This window comes from Cavia porcellus, unplaced genomic scaffold (assembly GCF_034190915.1).
Source record: "Cavia porcellus strain 051 isolate PalLab524CR breed Dunkin Hartley unplaced genomic scaffold, mCavPor4.1 scaffold_5, whole genome shotgun sequence".
Classification (NCBI taxonomy): domain Eukaryota; kingdom Metazoa; phylum Chordata; class Mammalia; order Rodentia; family Caviidae; genus Cavia; species Cavia porcellus.
Window position 1 is genome coordinate 62,120,169 of NW_026947488.1, and position 20,650 is coordinate 62,140,818.

Below are 20,650 nucleotides of genomic sequence, written 5' to 3' on the forward strand. Positions count from 1 at the left end.
TGTACTTATAGTTATGAGAGAGATGGTGTATATTAAAGTTTAAGAGAAAGTCAGTTTAGAACCACTTTGTAATTACTTATTTTAAACTCTTTGACAAGTGAAAAGATGAGAAAGTAAACTTTCACATAACTGAAATTCTTTTTTTTTGGTCCCTTGGATCAACCTCGACCTCATACTTGCCAGGCAGGTGCTTGTGCCACTGAGCTATATCCCCAGCCCAAAATTCTTTATTTGGTTATGGAACAGAATTTGTATCTTTGTTTCTAAAAATATGATTGTACGCATTAATTTTATGTACATATAAAGATTTAAACTATATGGAGTTGAGATCTTTGTTTAATATAAATTAGGTTTTTGTGTGTTTATACTCAATTGTTTTTTGTTCTCATTGCCTCATTTTTATTTAAACAGGCATTGGAAAAGTGAAAAGAAAACCTAGTGTCCCAGATTCTGCATCTCCTGCTGATGACAGTTTTGTTGACCCAGGGGAACGTCTTTATGATCTCAACATGCCTGCCTATGTGAAATTTAACTACATGGCTGAGAGAGAGGATGAATTATCATTGATAAAAGGAACAAAAGTGATTGTCATGGAGAAATGCAGTGATGGGTGGTGGCGGGGTAGCTACAATGGACAAATTGGATGGTTCCCTTCAAACTATGTAACTGAAGAAGGTGACAGCCCTTTGGGTGACCATGTGGGTTCACTATCAGAAAAATTAGCAGCAGTTGTCAATAATCTAAATACTGGGCAAGTGTTGCATGTGGTACAGGCTCTTTACCCATTCAGTTCATCCAATGATGAAGAACTTAATTTTGAGAAAGGCGATGTAATGGATGTTATTGAAAAGCCAGAAAATGACCCAGAGTGGTGGAAATGCAGGAAGATCAATGGTATGGTTGGTCTGGTGCCAAAAAACTATGTTACCATTATGCAGAATAATTCATTAAGTTCAGGTTTGGAACCATCACCTCCACAGTGTGATTATGTTAGACCTTCACTCACTGGAAAGTTTGCTGGCAATCCTTGGTATTACGGCAAAGTTACCAGACATCAAGCAGAAATGGCATTAAATGAAAGAGGACATGAAGGAGATTTTCTCATCCGTGATAGTGAATCTTCGGTAAGTTGGTTTTCAAAAGTAAAAGGAAATAGCTCTGGATATTAAAAAGAAGATTACAGAGGTTAAATGGCTTTCTTAAAGTTAACCAGCTTGTAAGCTAGAACATAAGCATAAATGTTCTGAGGTAATGTTCTTTACAGGTGTATCGATTTTGAATAAGAACTGTAGCAGTATATTTGATCACATTCTCATCTCTGGGACAAAATATCTGATACACACAGTTTAAGGAGAGATTTTTTTTTTGTCTCATGGTTTCAGAGGGTTCAGTTCATGATTGGCTAGCACCAAGACAAACAACATAGTGGAAGGGTAAAAAAAAGCTGCTCAACACTTTGCTGCCAGGAAGCAGAGAGAGAAAGAACCAGAAGAGAGATACACCCTCCAGAGGCATGCTACCCATGATCCACCTTCAATTAGACCCCAGCTCCTAGCAGTATATTCAACTAGGAGCTTATCAGTAGATGAATCCACTGATCAGTATAGTTTTCCCATGAGCCAATCACCTTCTAAGAGTCCCATCTGTCTTCTGGGGGACATTTTGCTTCACAACTATATGATGCCACACTAGGATATTTGACTTTTCCCAGTTATGTTGGTTTTGCTTTCCCGAAGTATTTGCTGTTGTAGTAAACAGGAAAATGGAGAAAACAGTAGTTGGCTTCTTCATTGAGAGTAGACTAATGCAATAGATTTAAGTGGGAAAACCATTTTTTAAGTTGTTGATAGATGCTATATATAAGGAGATAACCATTGTAGTCCTTATCAGAAACTCCTACATTTAAAAAATTCATATTCAGACTTCTTTATAAATTGGTTGTTTAGAAATTAAAATAATGCGTTTTTATATGTCTCAAAACTCTACTTTAAAGGGGCTTCTTTTTTTTCTATTTTCTGTTTTGGTACTGGGAATTGAACGTGGGGCCTTGCGTTTGCCAGGTAGGCACTTTGCCACTGAGCTTTATCCTCAGCCCTCAAAACCTATTTTAGTACTGTGTTTGAAATAGAGTTGTAATGAAAGGTAAATTATGTTGTATTAATAAATTATGAAATCATGAAAATCAAAGAATAATGTAACTGGTGTCTTAGGTATTGTCTAGGATGTTAAAATTTTACGACACTCAATTTCCTTAAAAATTTCCTTTCACTGCTGCATTGTAACTTTCCACTTAGCAAGTCATGAGTAATACTGTCTGTGAATGTAATTGTACAAAAAGAATGTGTATTTGCTCAAAAGATTGAAAGAAAGTCAGGAGGAATTGTGTGTGTTGAGAGAGTGATACTAACTTCCTTATAGGAATCCCTCAGGATGGCAGGTGGTCAGTAATAGGGAAGAGTAGTGAGATCCATTTTCTGTTACATGCCTAATCTGGCCTGCTGTTTGAAACTTTAAGAGTAAATAAATATAAAGAAGCTCAAGATCAGATTTTTCTTTCTTTTTTAAAAGAACTGCCATCATGAAATCCCTGTTCCTGCAAGCAGCATTCACAAATAGGAATACTAATTTCTTTGGATACACTCTCATCCTCTCTGTCCCCTACCTTGACATCTATTTACATTATTCTTTAGACTCAGTTTTCTTATCTGTAAAAAGTGTTTGTTCTGAGCATTGAAGGAGATAATCTGTAAATAAGTTAGCATAGTACCTAATCCTTACTGCACAGATTCTAGCCATTATCAGTTTAATATAAAAATGCTTTAAAATGTTTATGGCTTTCACAGTGTTAACTATTTTTTGTTTTGTTTTTTTCTTTTCTCCCTCTGTTTTAGCCAAATGATTTTTCAGTATCATTGAAAGCACAAGGAAAAAACAAGCATTTTAAAGTCCAACTGAAAGAGACCTTCTACTGCATTGGGCAACGTAAATTCAGCACCATGGAAGAACTTGTAGAACATTACAAAAAGGCACCAATTTTTACAAGTGAACAAGGAGAAAAGTTGTATCTTGTTAAGCATTTATCGTGATACTGCTAATCAGAAGTGACTGTTACACAGCCTTGTTCTTCATGTAATTAAAGACTGAAGAAAGTGTTGATCCAATCCTGCTTGATTGGAAATTGCTGTTTCTAACTCTGTATGAGAATTGACTATAATCCATACATATTTTTTATTATCATTCAGCCCATACATATATACTATATATGCAATGCATCAGCATAGAACAGTTACTTATCCTTGGTCTTTTATTTCACTGTTTTCTTCTTTGCTGTTTTTCTTTTTGCTTCTAATATTAAGGTTTTGTATTTTGAGAAAAAAATCAAATAATGCAGATCAGAAGTCTGTATGGAAGAATTCCTTTATTGCCTTTCCTATATTTCCTTGTAAAGGCACCTATTAGTTCTGCCATAGTTTCTCCTCATATAAAATTATATCTATATATGGCATATGCTAAAAGTAAATTTCTTGGAAAGTGTTATCTTTTCTGTGACTAAATAGCAATAATAAATGGAAAATTAGAAATTATTTGCAGGTTATTGAATTTGTCACCACTCATTGTAAATACCAAATATGTTGTATATGCTAGTGTTTTTTTAATGTCTTCATTGTCTACAGTATACTACAAAACAGATGAAACATAAACATACTATACAATTTTAACTTACAGCTTGAAACAAAAATCTCTAAATTCTTAAAAGATTTTCTTTGGTGCTTTTTTGTATATGGTTAAGACAGTTTGAGATGCTGAACTTTTAAAACTGTAAGGGATATTCTAGTGTTAATTTTTTCTCTGAATGTTGCTTTACCAAAGTTTCTTGCATGTACATGTTAGGTTTATGTTATGTGTGAAAAAGTTACAGCCAAGTTTTGAGGAAATAGACAATAAGATATATGGATTTTTTTTCCTCCTTAAACATACATCAGTAATTGTAAAGGATAGTGGTATTTGCTGTTTTCATTTCCCTCTTTCAGCAGTTTTTTTTTTTTTTTAAAGGATACTGGAGATTAAGCCCAGGCAAACACTGTACTGTGAGATATATCCCTAGCCCTTTTATAATTTTTGGGTTTTGTTCATTGAGACACTAAAATTGATGTATATCTAATGGAAAGATGAAAGATGCTTATGAGAAGATAAAATTGTATTATTTAAAAAATAATACAATGTTTGTTTACCGAGTAGTTTTAGTGTATAAATGGAGGAATAATGTATTAAGTCTACTTCCGCAGGCCATGGGGAGGATCAGTTTATGTATTTTATTAATTCACTCAAACCATCAGTATTTTACTTAAAGATAATTATTAAAACGATATCATTTAGTAAACAGTAGAAAGTCATATATTTTCAAAAATATCCCCAATGCTGACCAAGGATATGAATATTTTCACCCTTTGATGTCATAAAGACATTTAATTCACCAGAACTACTGATTATAAAATTTAATGTGTTAATTTAGGAGGATTTTTTTCCTATTATTTTAACTTTTCGTATTTAAACCTTAAAATCATTTAAAGACTAATGCTGCCACTGGGTGGCAGCTCTCCCTTCTTCCATTAACAACAGAAGTCAGAACACAAGACATTGCTGTTATAAAATTTCATCTTCATTATGTCTACTTAAAAGTGTAAAGCCTATTCATAATTCACTATGTTCCAGAGTATTCCTTTGTTTATTAAGGTAATTATTAATAATAAGTTTCATGGAAATGAAAGTTACATATCTTACCTTTTGGCTGCAAAAATCACATGAATATAGAGGACAACAGTTCGAAGTAGTTATAAAATGAGTGGTAAGCATCCTTTTATTTTTAATATACATTTGATGATGATGATAATTGTTTATTTTTTTCTCCGTGGTTCCCCAGTCTTCATTATGGGGGAAAAAAAAAACGTTTAAAGTAGCAGTTAATACTTTGTATCACAGAAAGGGTTATTTATAGCAGACCCTTACTGAGCTGATATTAATAAAGCAGAATTTTGAGAAAATATCTAGGAATAGAGTAGTACTGAAAGCAGAATTCATATTCTTGTGCCATAATTAGATTTAATATAGAACTGAGTTTGATGGTACACACCTGAAACCCCAGCAGTTAGGAGGCAAAGCCAGGAGGATCACTGAGTTCAAGACCAGCCTGGGCTACATAGCTGTCTCAAAAAAGGATTTATTGTTGCTGTAGAATTCATAATACATGTGTGTCAGTATCTGTGATATTCCCACTTGTGGGATAAAAACTTGGGCGGGAACTATTTTGTACTTCCAAGATGTCAGGTTTTTTTTTTTTTTTTTAATTATTTAACTAATTCTTAGACCAGCGGCTGTTTTTATAAGCATGTATGTTATTTGAAGCAGCTTCCTTAAGAATTGAAACAGCCTTATAAAATAGCTACATGAGCTATAGTAATAGGACTTTTATTAGAAACTGGTTTCCTCATTCCTAGCCCATGATATATATTGCAACATATTGCTCTCTGTGAGCTAGTTTTAGTTGAAGATGGTCCTGGGGAAAAAAATATCACAGAAGTTTTCTGCATATGAGATGATTAGTTATCAAATTTAAATATAGATGTAACATTAATTCTTACCAGCCACTTTTATAAATGTACAAAATCTTTGAAGTTTTTTAGAACATATGCATAAATATATATCTATATATTTAATAACAAGAGCAATTGCTGTTGTATCCCTTATTTGGCCATAAATCCTTAGGCCAGTATATTCACAGATATAAGACATACACATCACATTGTATACATCACATGCACCTAGCACCACTAAAGACTTTGACAGGTCATTGAACAAAATAGGGAAACCAGTGCCTTTGGCAAAATGGGAAGGCCTAACAGATAAGCAATTTAGAATAAGGTCATCCTTGTAGATAAATAGCATGTAGATTACTTCTAGCTGTTGTAATGCTCTGTCATGTAATCCAGTGGTAACAGAGGCAAAGCTGTCATTGTGTAGTACAGTACCTTTGTCAGAATTAGAGAAAGGCATCTTTCTGGCAGACTTAGCACCTTCTCATCAAGAAGTTTGGAATTTACATCCTCACCCCTTGATGGGTGCTTTGTTCAGGTTACAACAAAAAACAATGGTCCTGTGCAGGGATACTGTTCAGCCTACACACAGGGCTGAAGCTGGGTATGCTGCTAGTACCTATAGTACTTACCTTACTTAAGGTTTAAATGGAAATACTCAAGAGGCTGAGGCAAGATGATCGATCCTTTAAACCTAGAAATTCAGGCTAACGTGAACAACATGGCAAAATCCCATTTTTAGGAAAAGTTAACATTTTAAAAAGGGATTTCACATAAAATTCAGTTACGGTTTTCTTTTAAAAACGAGAAACTGCAACAGTGGAATTTAAGCAATCAGCTGGAACCTAGTACAAGTAATATTGTTTATTTTTAACCAGTGTATCTGCTGCAAAAATTAAGTGTAAAACAATCTGTTTCCTAACCCTTATACCACTCTCTAGTTCATGTTTTTGGCTTGGAATCTGCAGATTCTTACTTTTCAGAAACACTTTAAGATGTGTTAGCCAAGTCAGATTTGGAATGTCGTTTGTAATGTGTTTCAACTTTTCTATCATTGAGGATAGGATAGATAATATCCTTCTTTACTGTTCTGAACAGCATTCTTAGACTTAAAACATGGCAGATTACTATGAGTGAGGGGCATTGTTTGGTTTTATTGCAAAGTAGGAAGGATTGGCTTGTTCCTCTCCTGATAAGTTAACTAACTTGGTGTTTGGCGATTTTATGTGATTCGGCTCTGCCATATTGTAAGCTTTGACAGACAAGCAAGATATGCATGCTCCACACCCTAATTTCTTGCTGTTACATGAGCTAAAGCAACTGACAAAAATTGAAATGTATATTTCTAGTTTACTTAATGAGGTGCTCTTTTGTTTTGAAAGTATACATGTGCTAAGACTTGTCTAATGAGAACAAACTGGGTGTGGTGGTGTGAAAAGCAAGAGGAAAAGTTTCACTTATTAGCCATGTTCAGAGGTGTGTTTTAAACTAGTGTCTTTGAGAACAGTTTGCTGTCTAGAGCAATTTCTTTCTATCAGATATTCCAGGGTTGGCCTGCCTGATGCCTGCGGTAGCTTTGCACAAATGTTTAAGTTGCCGGCAGGAATGCTGCCTCTCAAATTACTTAAAGAGCATGGATACCTCATCTCATTATTTTGGAATAATGTTGCAAGTTTTATTTGTAAATATAACAAAAATCACAGTACTTCGTTTCTTTCAGTATATTTTTGTGCCTCGTGGAATAAATGACTTTCAAACAGGGAAACAGATACTTTAAAGCAGACATATAGTTAATGTATTTATTGTTTTAAGTAAACTTTTGGGTTTAGAGTATGTACATTTTGAAACAATGGAGAAATGACTATAAAGGGACTGCTAGGTATTACCTTTTTAAATATAGTTTAAAGACAGGAAAAATTATTAAACTTTTGTTTTTGAGCACTTCAGGAGGAAATTTGCATTCCCTGAGTAACTATAACTTTGGAGCAAATGATGTCAAACTTGTTTTGATAATGTTTTCTGGACTATAGATAGACCTAAACAATGTCACCGAAAACAAACGCTGATTTCATCTGGGGATATGAGTATTACTTGGTGTCAAAATGAAAAAAAAAAAAAATTTAGTCTCAATTGTTGTAGTTTGGATGTTGAACGTCCCCAGCCCACAGCACTACTGGTGGAACCTTGAGGAAGTGTGTGTTTAGTGGAAAAAGTTAACTCACTGGGTGCATGCCCTTGATGAGGCTCTTCCAGCTGGCTCCCTGCTCTCTCTGCTTCCTGGATATCTTGCGCCCCTGCCATGATGTATCGTCCTACCACAGATCCAGATTACTGAGGTCAAGTGACGGTGGCCTGAAACCTCTGAAGTTGTGAGCCAAAACTTCATTGATTCTCTGGGATATTTAGGTATTTGTGTCCCAGCAACAGAAAGCTTTAACACTGATGTTCTATCAGTGCATAGTTAAAATAGCTGTTGAAGATAATTGTCCATCCAGCTTCAAATAGTTTACTGCTCAGGTGCAGACTATTCAGTTGTGGGTATAGGAAAAATGGACAAAGGTTTCATAAACCTTCAGCTGCAGTGGTGAGGGCTCTGAATTTAAAAATAGATTCATCAATCAAGAGTGAGGTTGAGGGTGTTGGCAGAGGATGATCAAAGGAGGTCTTAGATAAAATTGACCTGTGAACGAATTGTGTGCTCAAATTACAGCACTAACCGGTGATTGAATGAAAGAACAACCAAAACCATTTGAAAATCATGTGTAGATCTTCATCATTTCACATTATTTCTGGTTTTCAAATTTTAAAATTGATTAAAATTGTTTTATTTAAATAGGGAATTTTTAACTACAAAGAACTATTTTGAGTGAATTCTGCTTCTCCATCTTAAGAGTTATTGGGAGATATATAGAAAAAAAAATACAAAAGGACCACAGTTTGGCAGTTAAGTAAGAATTTTAAATCTAATGCTACCCTAAGGAAAGAATTGAGGTCAAAGGAGATTAAATGCTTGATCACCAGCCAATAAGTAATTTTTAAAAATTGAAAAGCCAAAAGTATATTCAGAGGTGGTGAAAAGACATGGGAGCTCTGAAAGTTGGAGCTTGACAGTCCAGAGTTGGAGCAGACTTGGTGGAATTAGAAGAGTCTTAAAAGGAATTCCACCGTTTAAATTCCCGTGTTACTACTTCCTCCTCCAAATTGAGACAGTAGATTACAACTAAATGTCAGATGTGCTAAATCACAGAACATAAAAGTTTAGGAATGTTGGTGCAAAGGGAAAGAACAACTATGTTAAGAAGAGCGAGGGACAGTTACGGGAATGGAGTAATTGACCATCTAGACTGACCTGGCTCCAAGACCTTTACTGGACTCCAATTTTGTACTCTAGGTTCTTCCCTGTTCATTCAAGTCCTGTCCCTGAAGGGCACAGAGGGTTTAGGAGTCTCTTGGTCATCAGACTTCTCCCTCCTCACTGCTGCTTTTTAACTTTCTAGTAAAAACCTTTTTTTTTTTTTATCTGCTTTTCCTCCCATAACTAAATATCAAGGATTAAAGTGGAAAATATATATATTAGGATATGTATAATAGGAAATACACCCCATTTCTAGATCATGCCTTCTTACAATAAATAGAACCATTCTTCCAATAGTCCATCCACAGACATGGATGATCATGTAACTCCACAAAAGACCGAGAGTTAACCAAAGAAGCACAGGCAGCAGGAGAGAATGATTTGGTTTTTGTATTTTCATAGGAAGATCACAAGTAGCCGATCAGATAGCATAGAAATAACAAGATTAACAGTGGTACAGTGCACAAGGTCCAGAGTTTGATGCCTGATTTAAAAAAAAAAAGTCAAAGTTAGGGGTATCTAGGTGAGGGTAGAAGTTAGCAGGTAGGCATTGCTCTGCAAAAGTCCTCATGCAGTAAAATGGATAAGACATAGGAGGATGGTCTGACCCAGGCTTGAGAATGACCATCACTCAAATGTCCTGATAGCAGGGAGTGGTGGTGCACACCTGTAATTCCAGCACTTGGGAGGCTGAGCCAGGAGGTTTTTAAGCCAGCTGAGACCCTGATTCAGAGATAGAGAAAGAGCAATGGCATTTTCCTTTAGTGCCCTTTTAGATACCTGAGCCTAGCCATTTTTAAAGACCTATGTGTCTGGCACTATGCTCATATGCTTTGTCTGCATTCTTCTATTCCTATAACCAATATGCAAGGCATTATTGTACTTACTATATAAATAAAATCCATGAGCCTCACAGAGTTGTTTTCTTCTGCTTTGCATCAAAAGCACATGATTTTTTTCCCATCTACTCAATGCACAGATATTTAGCTTTTAGTCCAAGACCTTCACTGAAACTGTTAAGATTACAAATGACAAATCTTGTTAAGATTACAAATTGCTAAATTTTCATTGATCAATCACTCATCCTCAGCACTCTGCTGGGATAGTCACTACACTACACTCTGACCCATTCTTTGCCCCCTCTACTTTCCATGTCTTTGTCTTGGTCTGTAAATGTGGGTCTTCTTCAGCAGTGCATTCATAGCTTCTCAGCAGCATGTTCTCCTTGGATGATCTTATCACTAATGGTGAGATACCAGAAGCAGGGGAGAAGGTACCACGCCATTGACATCCATGAACTTGAGACAAAGATTATTTAACAAACTGGAGATTTCCCCACCTGTGTGAGCATCTCAAATTCAAGTATCTCAAATCGAATGCAGACATCTTTATCTGTATCTTCCCAACCCTGCCTGCACTAACCCCACCCCATCTTGCTCCTCTCTTTATTTCAGTTGAGTTGCTGCCATCCACCTACTACTACCCAAACCCAGAACCTGAAAGTCACGTTTGGCTCTCTCAGCATCTCCCAGTTCATTGAGTATTCAGAAGCTGTACCTTCTATATCTTTTAAATGTCATGTCTCACATGTGGAAAACCCACTGTAGGCCAACAATACCTTGTGGCCTAGATGACTGCCACAGCCATCCATCCGTCCCCCACCCCTGCCAACTGGCTCCCTTTACTAGTAATCACCTTAGTCATAAACTTTTAAGGGAACGCCATGATCGATTTGAGTTTTGAACCCTTCCTTTGACCTCGACCTTCATTCTCAGGTTAAACCCCAAGCCCCTTTGCAAGACTTTGAAAGCCCCCTGGAATCCTACTGCTGTCTTAGTCCCATCTCTTGTCACTTCACAGACTTCTTATGGTTTCATAAACAAAATAACTGGCTGAATGGTTTTTTTTTTTCTTTTGGTCTTCACAGTTTATTAGTCATAAAGACACCACCTCCTGAAGGTCTTCTGTGATTCTATAGGCTGGATTAGATGTTTCCAAGTGCTTCTGTATTCACTTGTGAATATTTTTATCACTGTATTTTCAACAATGACTTAAAATTATTTCCGTGTGCTTCTCCAATAATTAGGAAGTTCTTTTCAGAGGAGCAAGAACAGTTAAATACTCAGGATTGGTGCTTCCAGGGGAGTCCACCACTGCTTCACTGGAAAGAGTAGCCAACTGGGATTATAAACTCAATACCAGGGGCTGGGGATTTAGCTCAGCGGCATAAACACCTGCCTTGCAAGCAGGCAGTCGTGAGTTCAATCCCTGGTACCGATAAAAACGAAAAAGACAAAAATAAATAAATAAATAAATAAATAAATAAATAAATAAATAAACCAGAAATGAGTTAAAGGGATGGGGTTTTAAAAAAAGACATGTTATTTGTTAGGAGGAAAAAGCAGAAGACAGAAAGCTGCCCTGAAGATGGGGCAAGGGTTTCCAGAAAAACTGGTTCCTGTGGGCCTCTGTGCTTTGCTTCTGTTTATCTGGAGATAAGGGCCCTCTCTCCCAAGGTGACACCTGGTTGTGAAACTTGTCACAACCTTAATTGGCTCTCTGGAGAGTCATAGATGGATCCCAGACCATTGGATGCAAGCCACATAGTCTATGTGCAGAAGGCTTTGGTGGGCTTAGATTTCTTGCCCATTTGTCCTTGTCAAGGCCTTATGTCTGAAATTTATAGATTACCTAAGAGGAGTCTTAAGAAAAGGCAACTTAAAATTAGTGATTAGGACTAGGTATATAGCGCAGCGGTACAGCGTCTGCCTTGCAAACACAAGGACCTGAGTTTAATTCTCAGAACCAAAAAAATGCAGGTAGTGATTAAGGGGATGAGTGTCATCTAGTGCAGCAACATAAGAATAGGAATGCATATACGGTAATGCCTCAGTTCACAAACACTTCCATTTACAAATAACTTGGTTCAAAAACAGGCATTCAGCAAAATTTCGCTGTATTTGGAAACCACATCAGGTGATGAGCACAGCCGCAGCCATCTGCCCCACACAGACACAAACATAGTTGTCTTCCCCATAACTGTAAAGCAAATTGTTTGTAAACTGAGGTACTACTGTATATTATTATATAGTTTTCCTTTAGGTTAGTAGCCCTCTGCCTGTTTTGTCTCCTTTCCACCTTATTGGAGGTAGAGAGGGGTGGCTATCTTGGTTTCAGGCACCTGACTTCCCCGTGCTCTTCTCAGTCTGCCCTCTAATGTAAGTCCCAGTGCTATTTGGTGCTTTTCTTCATCTGGTTTCTTCTTTTTATCCTTGTCCTTTTAATTGCTCCCTCCAGTAAAATTTTAACTCTTCCCAGCCAGGATTATCCAGAAACTCTGATGAGCCCTTTATTTCCCTGCCTACCAATCTCTTTCCCCTGCAAGATCTAACACATAATAGGCCCTTTTCCCAAGGTTACATTGCAAGTAAGTGCTGCAGCCAGAAACAAAACATCTTCTACTCTAAAACCCATGTTCATGCCACCATTGCATTTGCATATTAGGATGCTTAAAGTTCTTTTTTTTTTTTTTTTTTTTTTGTCTTTTTCCTTTTTATCGGTACCAGGGATCGAACTCACGACTGCCTGCTTGCAAGGCAGGCGCTTATGCTGCTGAGCTAAACCTCCAGCCCCTAAAGTTCTTGAAGAGTCAGAATTGTTTTTGGATTTGAGTGTGAGTGTGAGTGTGTGTGAGTGTGTGTGTGTGTGTGTGTGTGTGTGTGTGTGTGTACGTGAAAGTCTTTTATTTTAACAGGGCTTGTGCTGCAGCACAGGGGCGCTAGTGCCCAGGAGAGCACACTCCTAGACTAAAATCAGAAGAGTTGAAGTTTAAGGGGCCAACTCAATTATAAGGTTTTCCTTCCAATGTTAAAAACTGATTCTAATTAATTTAAACTATGCATTCCCATAATACTTACACAGTATAAAAATGATATTCAGTAAAGAGTCCTTCCCCCATTTTTCACTTTCATTTTTCCAGTTCCACTCCCTCTGCCTCCTGTTAGTTTCTTGTATCTCTAGGTCTTCTTTTTGACAAATGCATGAAAATATGAAGCTCTGTGTTCACCTTTTAAAAATATCTTGCCAGGTGAGGTGGCTTATACCTGAAATTCCCCAGCATACTGGAGGCTAAGAAGGATTACCACGGGTTCAAGGCCACCCTTGACTATATAAGGAGACCCTGTCTTGAAAATTTTAAATAAGTGTTAACTTAAAAAAATTTTAAAAATTTTTTCCATGTAGGTGTATATTAGCAAAAAGAGTCGATAGGTACCCCACCTGAATAAACTCAGAGGGAAACTTGGTAAAGGACAGTTGTGTGATGAAGGGAAGAATATTGTGCCTGCTCACTGACTACTAAGAATACCTTCCCCAATCCACAGATTCTGTGCTACAGAGATTCCCCCAGGCAAATTCTCAAGCTCCCCAGTGTTGCCTTCTAGCCACTCCCCTTGCTGTAATATCTGGGTTTGGGCGAAAGGAGGGTGCTGCACAGCCCGCCCCTTCTGTGTTGTTTGAGCCAACTCCCCTTTCCAAAACATAACTGCAACCCAGTTCTCAGTTCCATCTTGCATCTGAAGCGAGTTGGCTGGAATGGACAGAATTCTTCATTGCAAAAGGGAACGGTGTTCCAGTTCAAACCAAGTCTACAAACAAACTCTAACGATGATCCTGAAAGGGAACTGGGCAAGTCTTATCATGTGGCTTTTCCACGCCTTGATTCCATGTTTGCTCACAGGTAAGTAGGAATTAGAATTCATCTGAAAGTTTGGGCCTTGAATATAGGTTAAGAAGGTGAAAAATACTTCCTGGGTCTTGGGTTGAAATGTATGTATAGAGCAGTATTTTTTTTTCTTGGTCATTACAGAAAAGATATCCCTATCATTTAAAAAATAAGTTGGATTTGGGACTTTTCTCTGCCAGTAAGATCATATACTTTTTTCTCCACTCATAACTTCTTGTACTTACCTGCTTTACTGTTCCAAAATTGCATGCTGATATTTTGTCATATCAAATGGTATATAAGAGAAATTCCTAATTTTAGTATTCCGAGATTCTGGTCTTTTGTGGTGTTAGTGGGAGCCTCAGATTTCTCTCTCTCTCTCTCTCTCCTCTCACTCAGAAGTACTTATTCTAATTAGTTTAAAATAGGCAACAAATCAGTGCAAAGGCACTCAGCAGATGGTTAGAACTGGCTCAAACATCAAATGTACTGTGTTCCTTCCTATTCCCTAAACCTTTGCCACTCCCAATTGCTCAGTACATCGAATCCACATTCTTTTTCTTTTTTCCATGATCCAGTACATTTAGGCCCCACCCTATAGTTATTTGACCCTATTTCTCACTATTTCTTTTCTTTTTTTTTTTTTTTTTGTCTTTTTCCTTTTTATCGGTACCAGGGATCGAACTCACGACCACCTGCTTGCAAGGCAGGTGCTTATGCCACTAAACTAAATCCCCAGCCCCTATTTCTCACTATTTCTTTCTCTTTTTTTTTTTTTTTTGTCTTTTTCCTTTTTATCGGTACCAGGGATCGAACTCACGACTGCCTGCTTGCAAGGCAGGCGCTTATGCTGCTGAGCTAAATCCCCAGCCCCAACTATTTCTTGAAAACATAGACTAAAGGCAGCTTCTATCTTCAAGCCAACACATTATACTGTCATTTCTGCCTCCTGGCTTTTATTGTTAACAATTTTCCATCAGAAGCACCATCTTTGGGTCCTTTTCCTATTCCACCCCCATTGTCACTCCAGATCCTTCCTTCCAGAGACCCTTCCCAGACCTCATTTGCTTCTTTAACTTTGACCTCATGTACTTTAGCCTCGGGACATTACTTCATTTTTCAGCACTGGCCTGAGGGAAGAAACTGGACATCTTTCCTGGTGTCCTTAATCCTGTATCATAGGCTGAATAGGTTGATTGTTTGGTTAGTTGGTTAACTGTTTTTTGTTGGGACAAAAAAAAAAAAAGTCAAGGAAATATCCCTCCATTGAGCCAAAGGGATAAGATGGGACGTGGAATGGAAAGTAGAAAGGTCGTGAGAGCAGTCTTTAAATCTTTTCTTAAAAAAAAAAAAAAAACAACGTTTCAAACAGACCTGGAAGTGAGTGTGCTCTTTGGACAGTTATAAACTTATAAAAAAACAAAACAAAGCAACAGTGGTGGAAACCACAGGACATCAAAGTCAAAGGACTTCTGTGTGAGTGTTGGATTGATCACCTCCCAGCTAAGTAACTACTAGATCATGTGCTCTCAATGTTTTCATCTGTGAAATGATCTTAATAGCCACCTGAATGTTGTGAGTTGTTAAATAAGATGATTTAACAAACAAAATCATTTGATGACTTCAACATCTGCCACTCCAAATATTAGTTATTTTTATCTGTTGATGATGAAAATGGATGGTGATGTTGGCAAATAATTGCTTCAGCTGAATTTGCTTTTATCCAGTTTTGATCTTTTTCTGTAGATTGTGTAGGTGCCTGTGATTAGTTCTGTGACTACAGAGACAAATGGGTATATTTGTTGCTTTCTTTCATAGAAATATTTTTGACTTGTTTTGTCCTTTAAAAATAATAGTGTGGTTTAGGAAACTGATCCTTGCTGTCAATAATAACAGTAACAGCAATGGTGATCACAATTGCCATTTCTGAGTGTGCTCAGTCCCTTGGGTTAACAAAAAATTTCTTTTGACTTCTTTTTTTTTTTGGTACCAAGGATCAAACTCAAGTCCTCGCATTTGTCAGGCAGATACTTAGGCTGATGAGCTAAATCCCCGGCCCCCTTCTTTTGACTTCTTACATCAATCCATTTTTGTAATTAATTCACATTTTACATGTTAGAAAACAAACCCAGAAAGGTTCACTTATTTGTCCAAGTATAAATCCATCTAGTAAGTGTGAGAATTAGAGCTTGACCCCCACTTGGCCTGCTCTAGGGTCCATTGCCCTTTGTAATCCTGTGCAGGAGCTGAGCCATTGCACCTGGCCCAAACAGGGAAAGGAGAGACAAAAGAAATGCATAAGTCACTGCTGCCTTTTCCTATGCATTTGCTGTGAAGGCTGCTCGAGGAAAAGATGCCAGAAGAGGATCCAAATGTGAGGAGTTGACTTTCTATGCAGTATGGATTCTTGCCAGGAAGAGATACAGGGATTTCTACCTGGAACTTGGGTCCAGCAGCTTTGTGGTAGAAAGAGCAGGGGTTGTAGCTCAGTACAAAGGCTCTGGGTTCAATCTTAGTAATGCCTGCCCCCCACCCCCGATAAAAAAAGCTGGGGCCTAAATGCAAAATAGCATTCCAGAATGGATCCTGAAACAGAGAAAGCAAAACAGAACAAAACAAAAACCCTTAATGGAAATATTGCTAAAATCCAAATAAAATCTGGAGTTTAGTTGTAGTAATGTATCCATATTAATTCCTTAGTTTTGATAAGTGCATCATTGTTGTATGTTCTCATGGGGGGAGCTGAGTGAACAGTAGATGGTAACTCTGTGTAATTTGTCTTTGCAAGTTTTCTGGAGTTCTAAAGTTTTTAAAAAATTTAAAATTGTATGTTAAGAAGACATGAAAAAGGGTAAGGGATGGGAACAAGCCAAAGACAGAAATTAATCTGAAAGAGTTCCCAAAGACCAAGCTGGAAAAATTTGAATAACAAAACAAATAATGATAGTGCTGGATTTTAAACAAAGAATAAAATAAATCTATATGAATTAATATGGATATAAATAAATGAGTAAGGGTGGGTATGGTGGTTGAGGCAGGGCAGTAGCTGTAAATTTGAGGCCAGTCTGGTTACACAGTGAGTCCAAGGCCAGCTGAATTACAGAGTGAGACCCTGTCTCAAAAAACTAAAGTGGAAAAATGGGGATGTAGCTCAGTGACTTAAGTGCCTGCCTGGCAAGAGCAAGGTCCTGATTTCAATTTCTGGTAACCCCCCCTCTAAAAATAAATAAATAAATATTGAGGAAAAAGTAGCTCTTACTTAGAAGAGAATTTGCATTAAATAAAAAATGCTATTAGAATATAACAGCAATAATTGTATCGAATATCTACAAATGTGATGTTGAAATTCATGGGTGAGTTTGAAGAAAAACAGACAATTTACATAATCCCACAGTATCACTCTCAAGGTATTTATTAACTCCATAGACAAAATGATCAACTTTACAGTGGAAACTGCTCCTTAAATAAGTGATCAAGATCATCACTAGTAATGACACAATGACATAATGTACTTTGTGAGTACATGACAAAAATATATAACCTCAGTCAAATCATATGAAAACAGCAAACAAACCCAAGCTTAGAAACATTTTATCAATTGCTGACCCTTACTCTTCAGAAATGTCAAATCATAAATGACAAAAGAGACTGAGAGCAGATTGGAAGGGATTACAGTAACTGGATATGATAACTAAATGGGGCATCCTGGACTGGTTCATGGAGAGTGGAAGTATGAAGGGAAAAACTGGTGAGATTTGAATAAAGGCTGAGGTTTATTTAATGATATTGCTTCAGGATTAATGTTAACTTTCATACTATGGTTAAGTACATTTAGAAGGCTGAGGGAAGGGATATGATGGCAGGACTGGGTTTTTTCCTACGTGCTCTAGGGAGAATGTGTCCTTTGCCATTCCCAGCTGCTACTGGCCACTGGTAGCAGCATGCTTCACGTACTTGCTCCAAGTGCTCTTCCCATGGTTTGTATGTACCATTCTTTGTTTAATCAGTCGCCTTTTAAAAGATATCTGAGCTAATTTCAGTTTCACTATGAACGTTCATGTGCAGGTCTTACATGATAAAAAGTTTTCATTTCTCTAGGATAAATGCCCAAGAGTATAATCAGTAGTTCTGACAGTAATTGTTGATTAGTTTTAAAATTTTTTTTTAATTTTAAAGATAGTAAAATATAATAAAACAAGACAGCACAAAGCCAATCAAGACAATGCAGTGAAATTGGTACAAGACTTCAGAGGAGGATACCAGGATAACAATAATAGGTGTCATAGTATATCTTGTTATCTTCATAATAGTCCATTCAATCAGGTATAGTAAAATCAAACCAAAAACAGAACACTATAAAACCAATCAAAACAGAATATTGAATAGAGCAAAACAATTAATCAGAACAATTAATCAAAACAGTGAAAACAATATTGGCCTTCAAAGACAAAGTGGAAGGAAATCCCCCATATTTGCTATACTGCATAGTGTCATCTTCCCAAGAGATGCTCAGAACTCTGGTCCCAGATCAGCATAATCAACCAACAATACAAGCATTTAGTTGCTACCAATTCTGGCTGACCCAGAAACCACCCAGTTGCTATCAAGGTGTCGGGGTGGGGTGGGAGGAGAGCCATGGGATGTTTGATTCTCAGCCCCCATGCTGGTAGGCTCTTGGGAGACACTAACTTATTCTCTCCCTGTTGCCCATGGCTTGTACCACTTATCAGGAAGGATGGCTCAATGCTTTCTTTGTTGGTCCCAGAAGTTCCAGCATGGCTGATTTCTGCTGATTAGTTTTAAGAGATCCTGCCAAGTATTTTCCAGAGTGAGTGTTACCATTTTTACAGGCAGTGTATAAGGGATCCACTTTCTCTCCTTCTCACCAACATTTGGTTTTGTTACTTTAAAACATTTTTTTTTTTTTGTCTTTTTCTTTTTTATCGGTACCGGGGATTGAACTCACGACCGCCTGCTTGCAAGGCAGGTCCTTATGCCGCTGAGCTAAAACTTTAAAACATTTTGCCATTCTAGTAGATATGCAGCGCTATCGCATTGTGGTACTAATTTGCATCTCTTAATAGCTAATGATATTAAATATTTTTTGCTTATTTGCTATCTGTACATCATCCTTTCATGTTAGATGTCTTTTCATGTCTTTTGCACATTCCCTAGTGGATTGTTTGATTTTCTGCTATTGAGTTTTGAGAATTGATAATGGTTTGCAAATATTTTCTCCCATTGTATAGTTTGTCTTATCATCCTCTTAATGGAGTCTTTAAATTTTTTAAATTTTATTGGTACATTATTTATTTATTTATTTATTGATATCTTTTTGAGACAGTTTCCCTATGCAGTTCAAGCTGGTCTCCAACTTGCAATGATTCCCTTGCCTCAGCTTCCTGAATGCTGGGATTACAGGCATGCACCACCATCCCTAGCTTATTGGTACAGTTTAGATTTACATTGTAGCATTCATTATAGGGAGTTTGTACCTGTATGTGATATATTTTGCTTCTTTTCTTCCCATTCCCTTCCCCCTTGAATATTTCTTCTCTTCCTTATTTACAAAAGATTTGCTTCCACTGTTTCCTGCTATTCTTTCTCTTCTCCTCCCGTCTTTCCTTCCCCCTCCCACTCTCTTGTTCCTCTTCTCATGTGAACATTTTCTTCCCACTTCCCAATATCTATTATACTTTTTGGTCCTTATTTATACTTCTCACACCAGAGAAACAATGTGATATTTGCACGTGTGTCCTATTTATTTCACTTACAGGTATGGTTTCAAAGCACATCCATTTAGCTAGAAATGACCCTTTCTTTATGGTTGAATTGTACTCCATTGTATAAAAAACCGTATCTTTATCCGTTCATCAGTTGATGGACATTTGAGCTGCTTTCCAAGATTTGGATATTACAGACTTTGCCACTATAAACATGGGTATGCATCTATTGCTGTGGTATGATACTTTTCATTATCTTGTGAAGGTACCAAAAAGGGCAATAGCTGGGTCAAATGGAACTTGTAGTTGTAATTTTTGAGGAATCTCCACACTGATTAACACAGTGATTGCACTAGTCTACACTCCCACCAATAGTGGAAGAGGGATTTTTTTTAACCTCAACAGCCATTCTTTCTGCAGTGCAATGTTATCTCACCATTGTTTTAATTTACATCTCCCAAATGACCAGTGATGTTGAACATTTTTCATATATTTATTTGCAATTTCTACTTCTTTATTTGAGAAGTGCTTATTCATTTCAGATGCCCATTTTTGGGCTGGGTCTTTAAATTTAGGGGTTTGATTTTTTAAAAGTTATTTATATATTCTAGATATTAATCCTTTGTCTTAGGTATATATTCTAGATATTAATCCTTTGTCTTAGGTATAGCTAGCAAACATTTTTTCCCATGCTGTGGGTTTTCTCTTCACTCTGTGATTTCTCTTGTGTACAAAAGCTTTTTAATAAAGATCCAAGTTGTTAATTCTTTGTGATAATTTCTGTGCATTCACAAAACTATCACAAAGAATGTTTGGCTTCTTTGTCAAAGATAAGGTAGCTGAGTATATCTTGACTTTTTCTGCATCTTCTAATCTGTTCCATTGATAATTGGGACTTTTTAATTTTTATTTTTATCACAATAACTCTGTAGTATAATTTTAAGTCAGGGAATGTGTTGCAACCTGCCTTGCCTTTCTTGCTCAGAATTAGAATTGCTTTTCTAGATATTTTCTGATTCCAAATAAATTTTGGATTGTTTTTTCTAATTCTGTGAGCTAGGCGATAGAATTTTTATTGGCATTGCATTAGATCTATATAACAATTTTGAAAACATGACCACTTTAACTTTATTGGTTCTATTTACTTAAGAACAAGGGATATCTTTCCATTTTCTAATATCCTCTATGACCTCCTTTTTCAGAGCACTATAGTTTTCAATGTAAAGGCCCTTTATTCCCTTAATTGAATGGATTTGTC

At 36.9% G+C, this 20,650-nt stretch overlaps 2 protein-coding genes across 5 annotated transcripts in view; both read left to right on the forward strand.

Moving 5' to 3' along the window:
• Nucleotides 1-3,584, forward strand: part of Nck1 (NCK adaptor protein 1) — an 81,577-nt gene extending 77,993 nt beyond the window's left edge. For all 4 annotated transcript variants that reach the window (XM_003476738.5, XM_013159877.3, XM_005006698.4 and 1 more), the window contains 2 exons: nt 412-1,124; nt 2,892-3,584. In XM_003476738.5, coding sequence (XP_003476786.1) covers nt 412-1,124; nt 2,892-3,086 — 908 coding nt within the window. In that variant the 3' untranslated portion in view covers nt 3,087-3,584. The remainder of the gene's footprint in view (nt 1-411; nt 1,125-2,891) is intronic.
• Nucleotides 3,585-3,774: 190 nt separating this feature from the next.
• Nucleotides 3,775-20,650, forward strand: part of Il20rb (interleukin 20 receptor subunit beta) — a 54,719-nt gene continuing 37,843 nt past the window's right edge. The window contains exon 1 of the mRNA XM_013159633.2: nt 3,775-13,684. Coding sequence (XP_013015087.2) covers nt 13,540-13,684 — 145 coding nt within the window. The 5' untranslated portion in view covers nt 3,775-13,539. The remainder of the gene's footprint in view (nt 13,685-20,650) is intronic.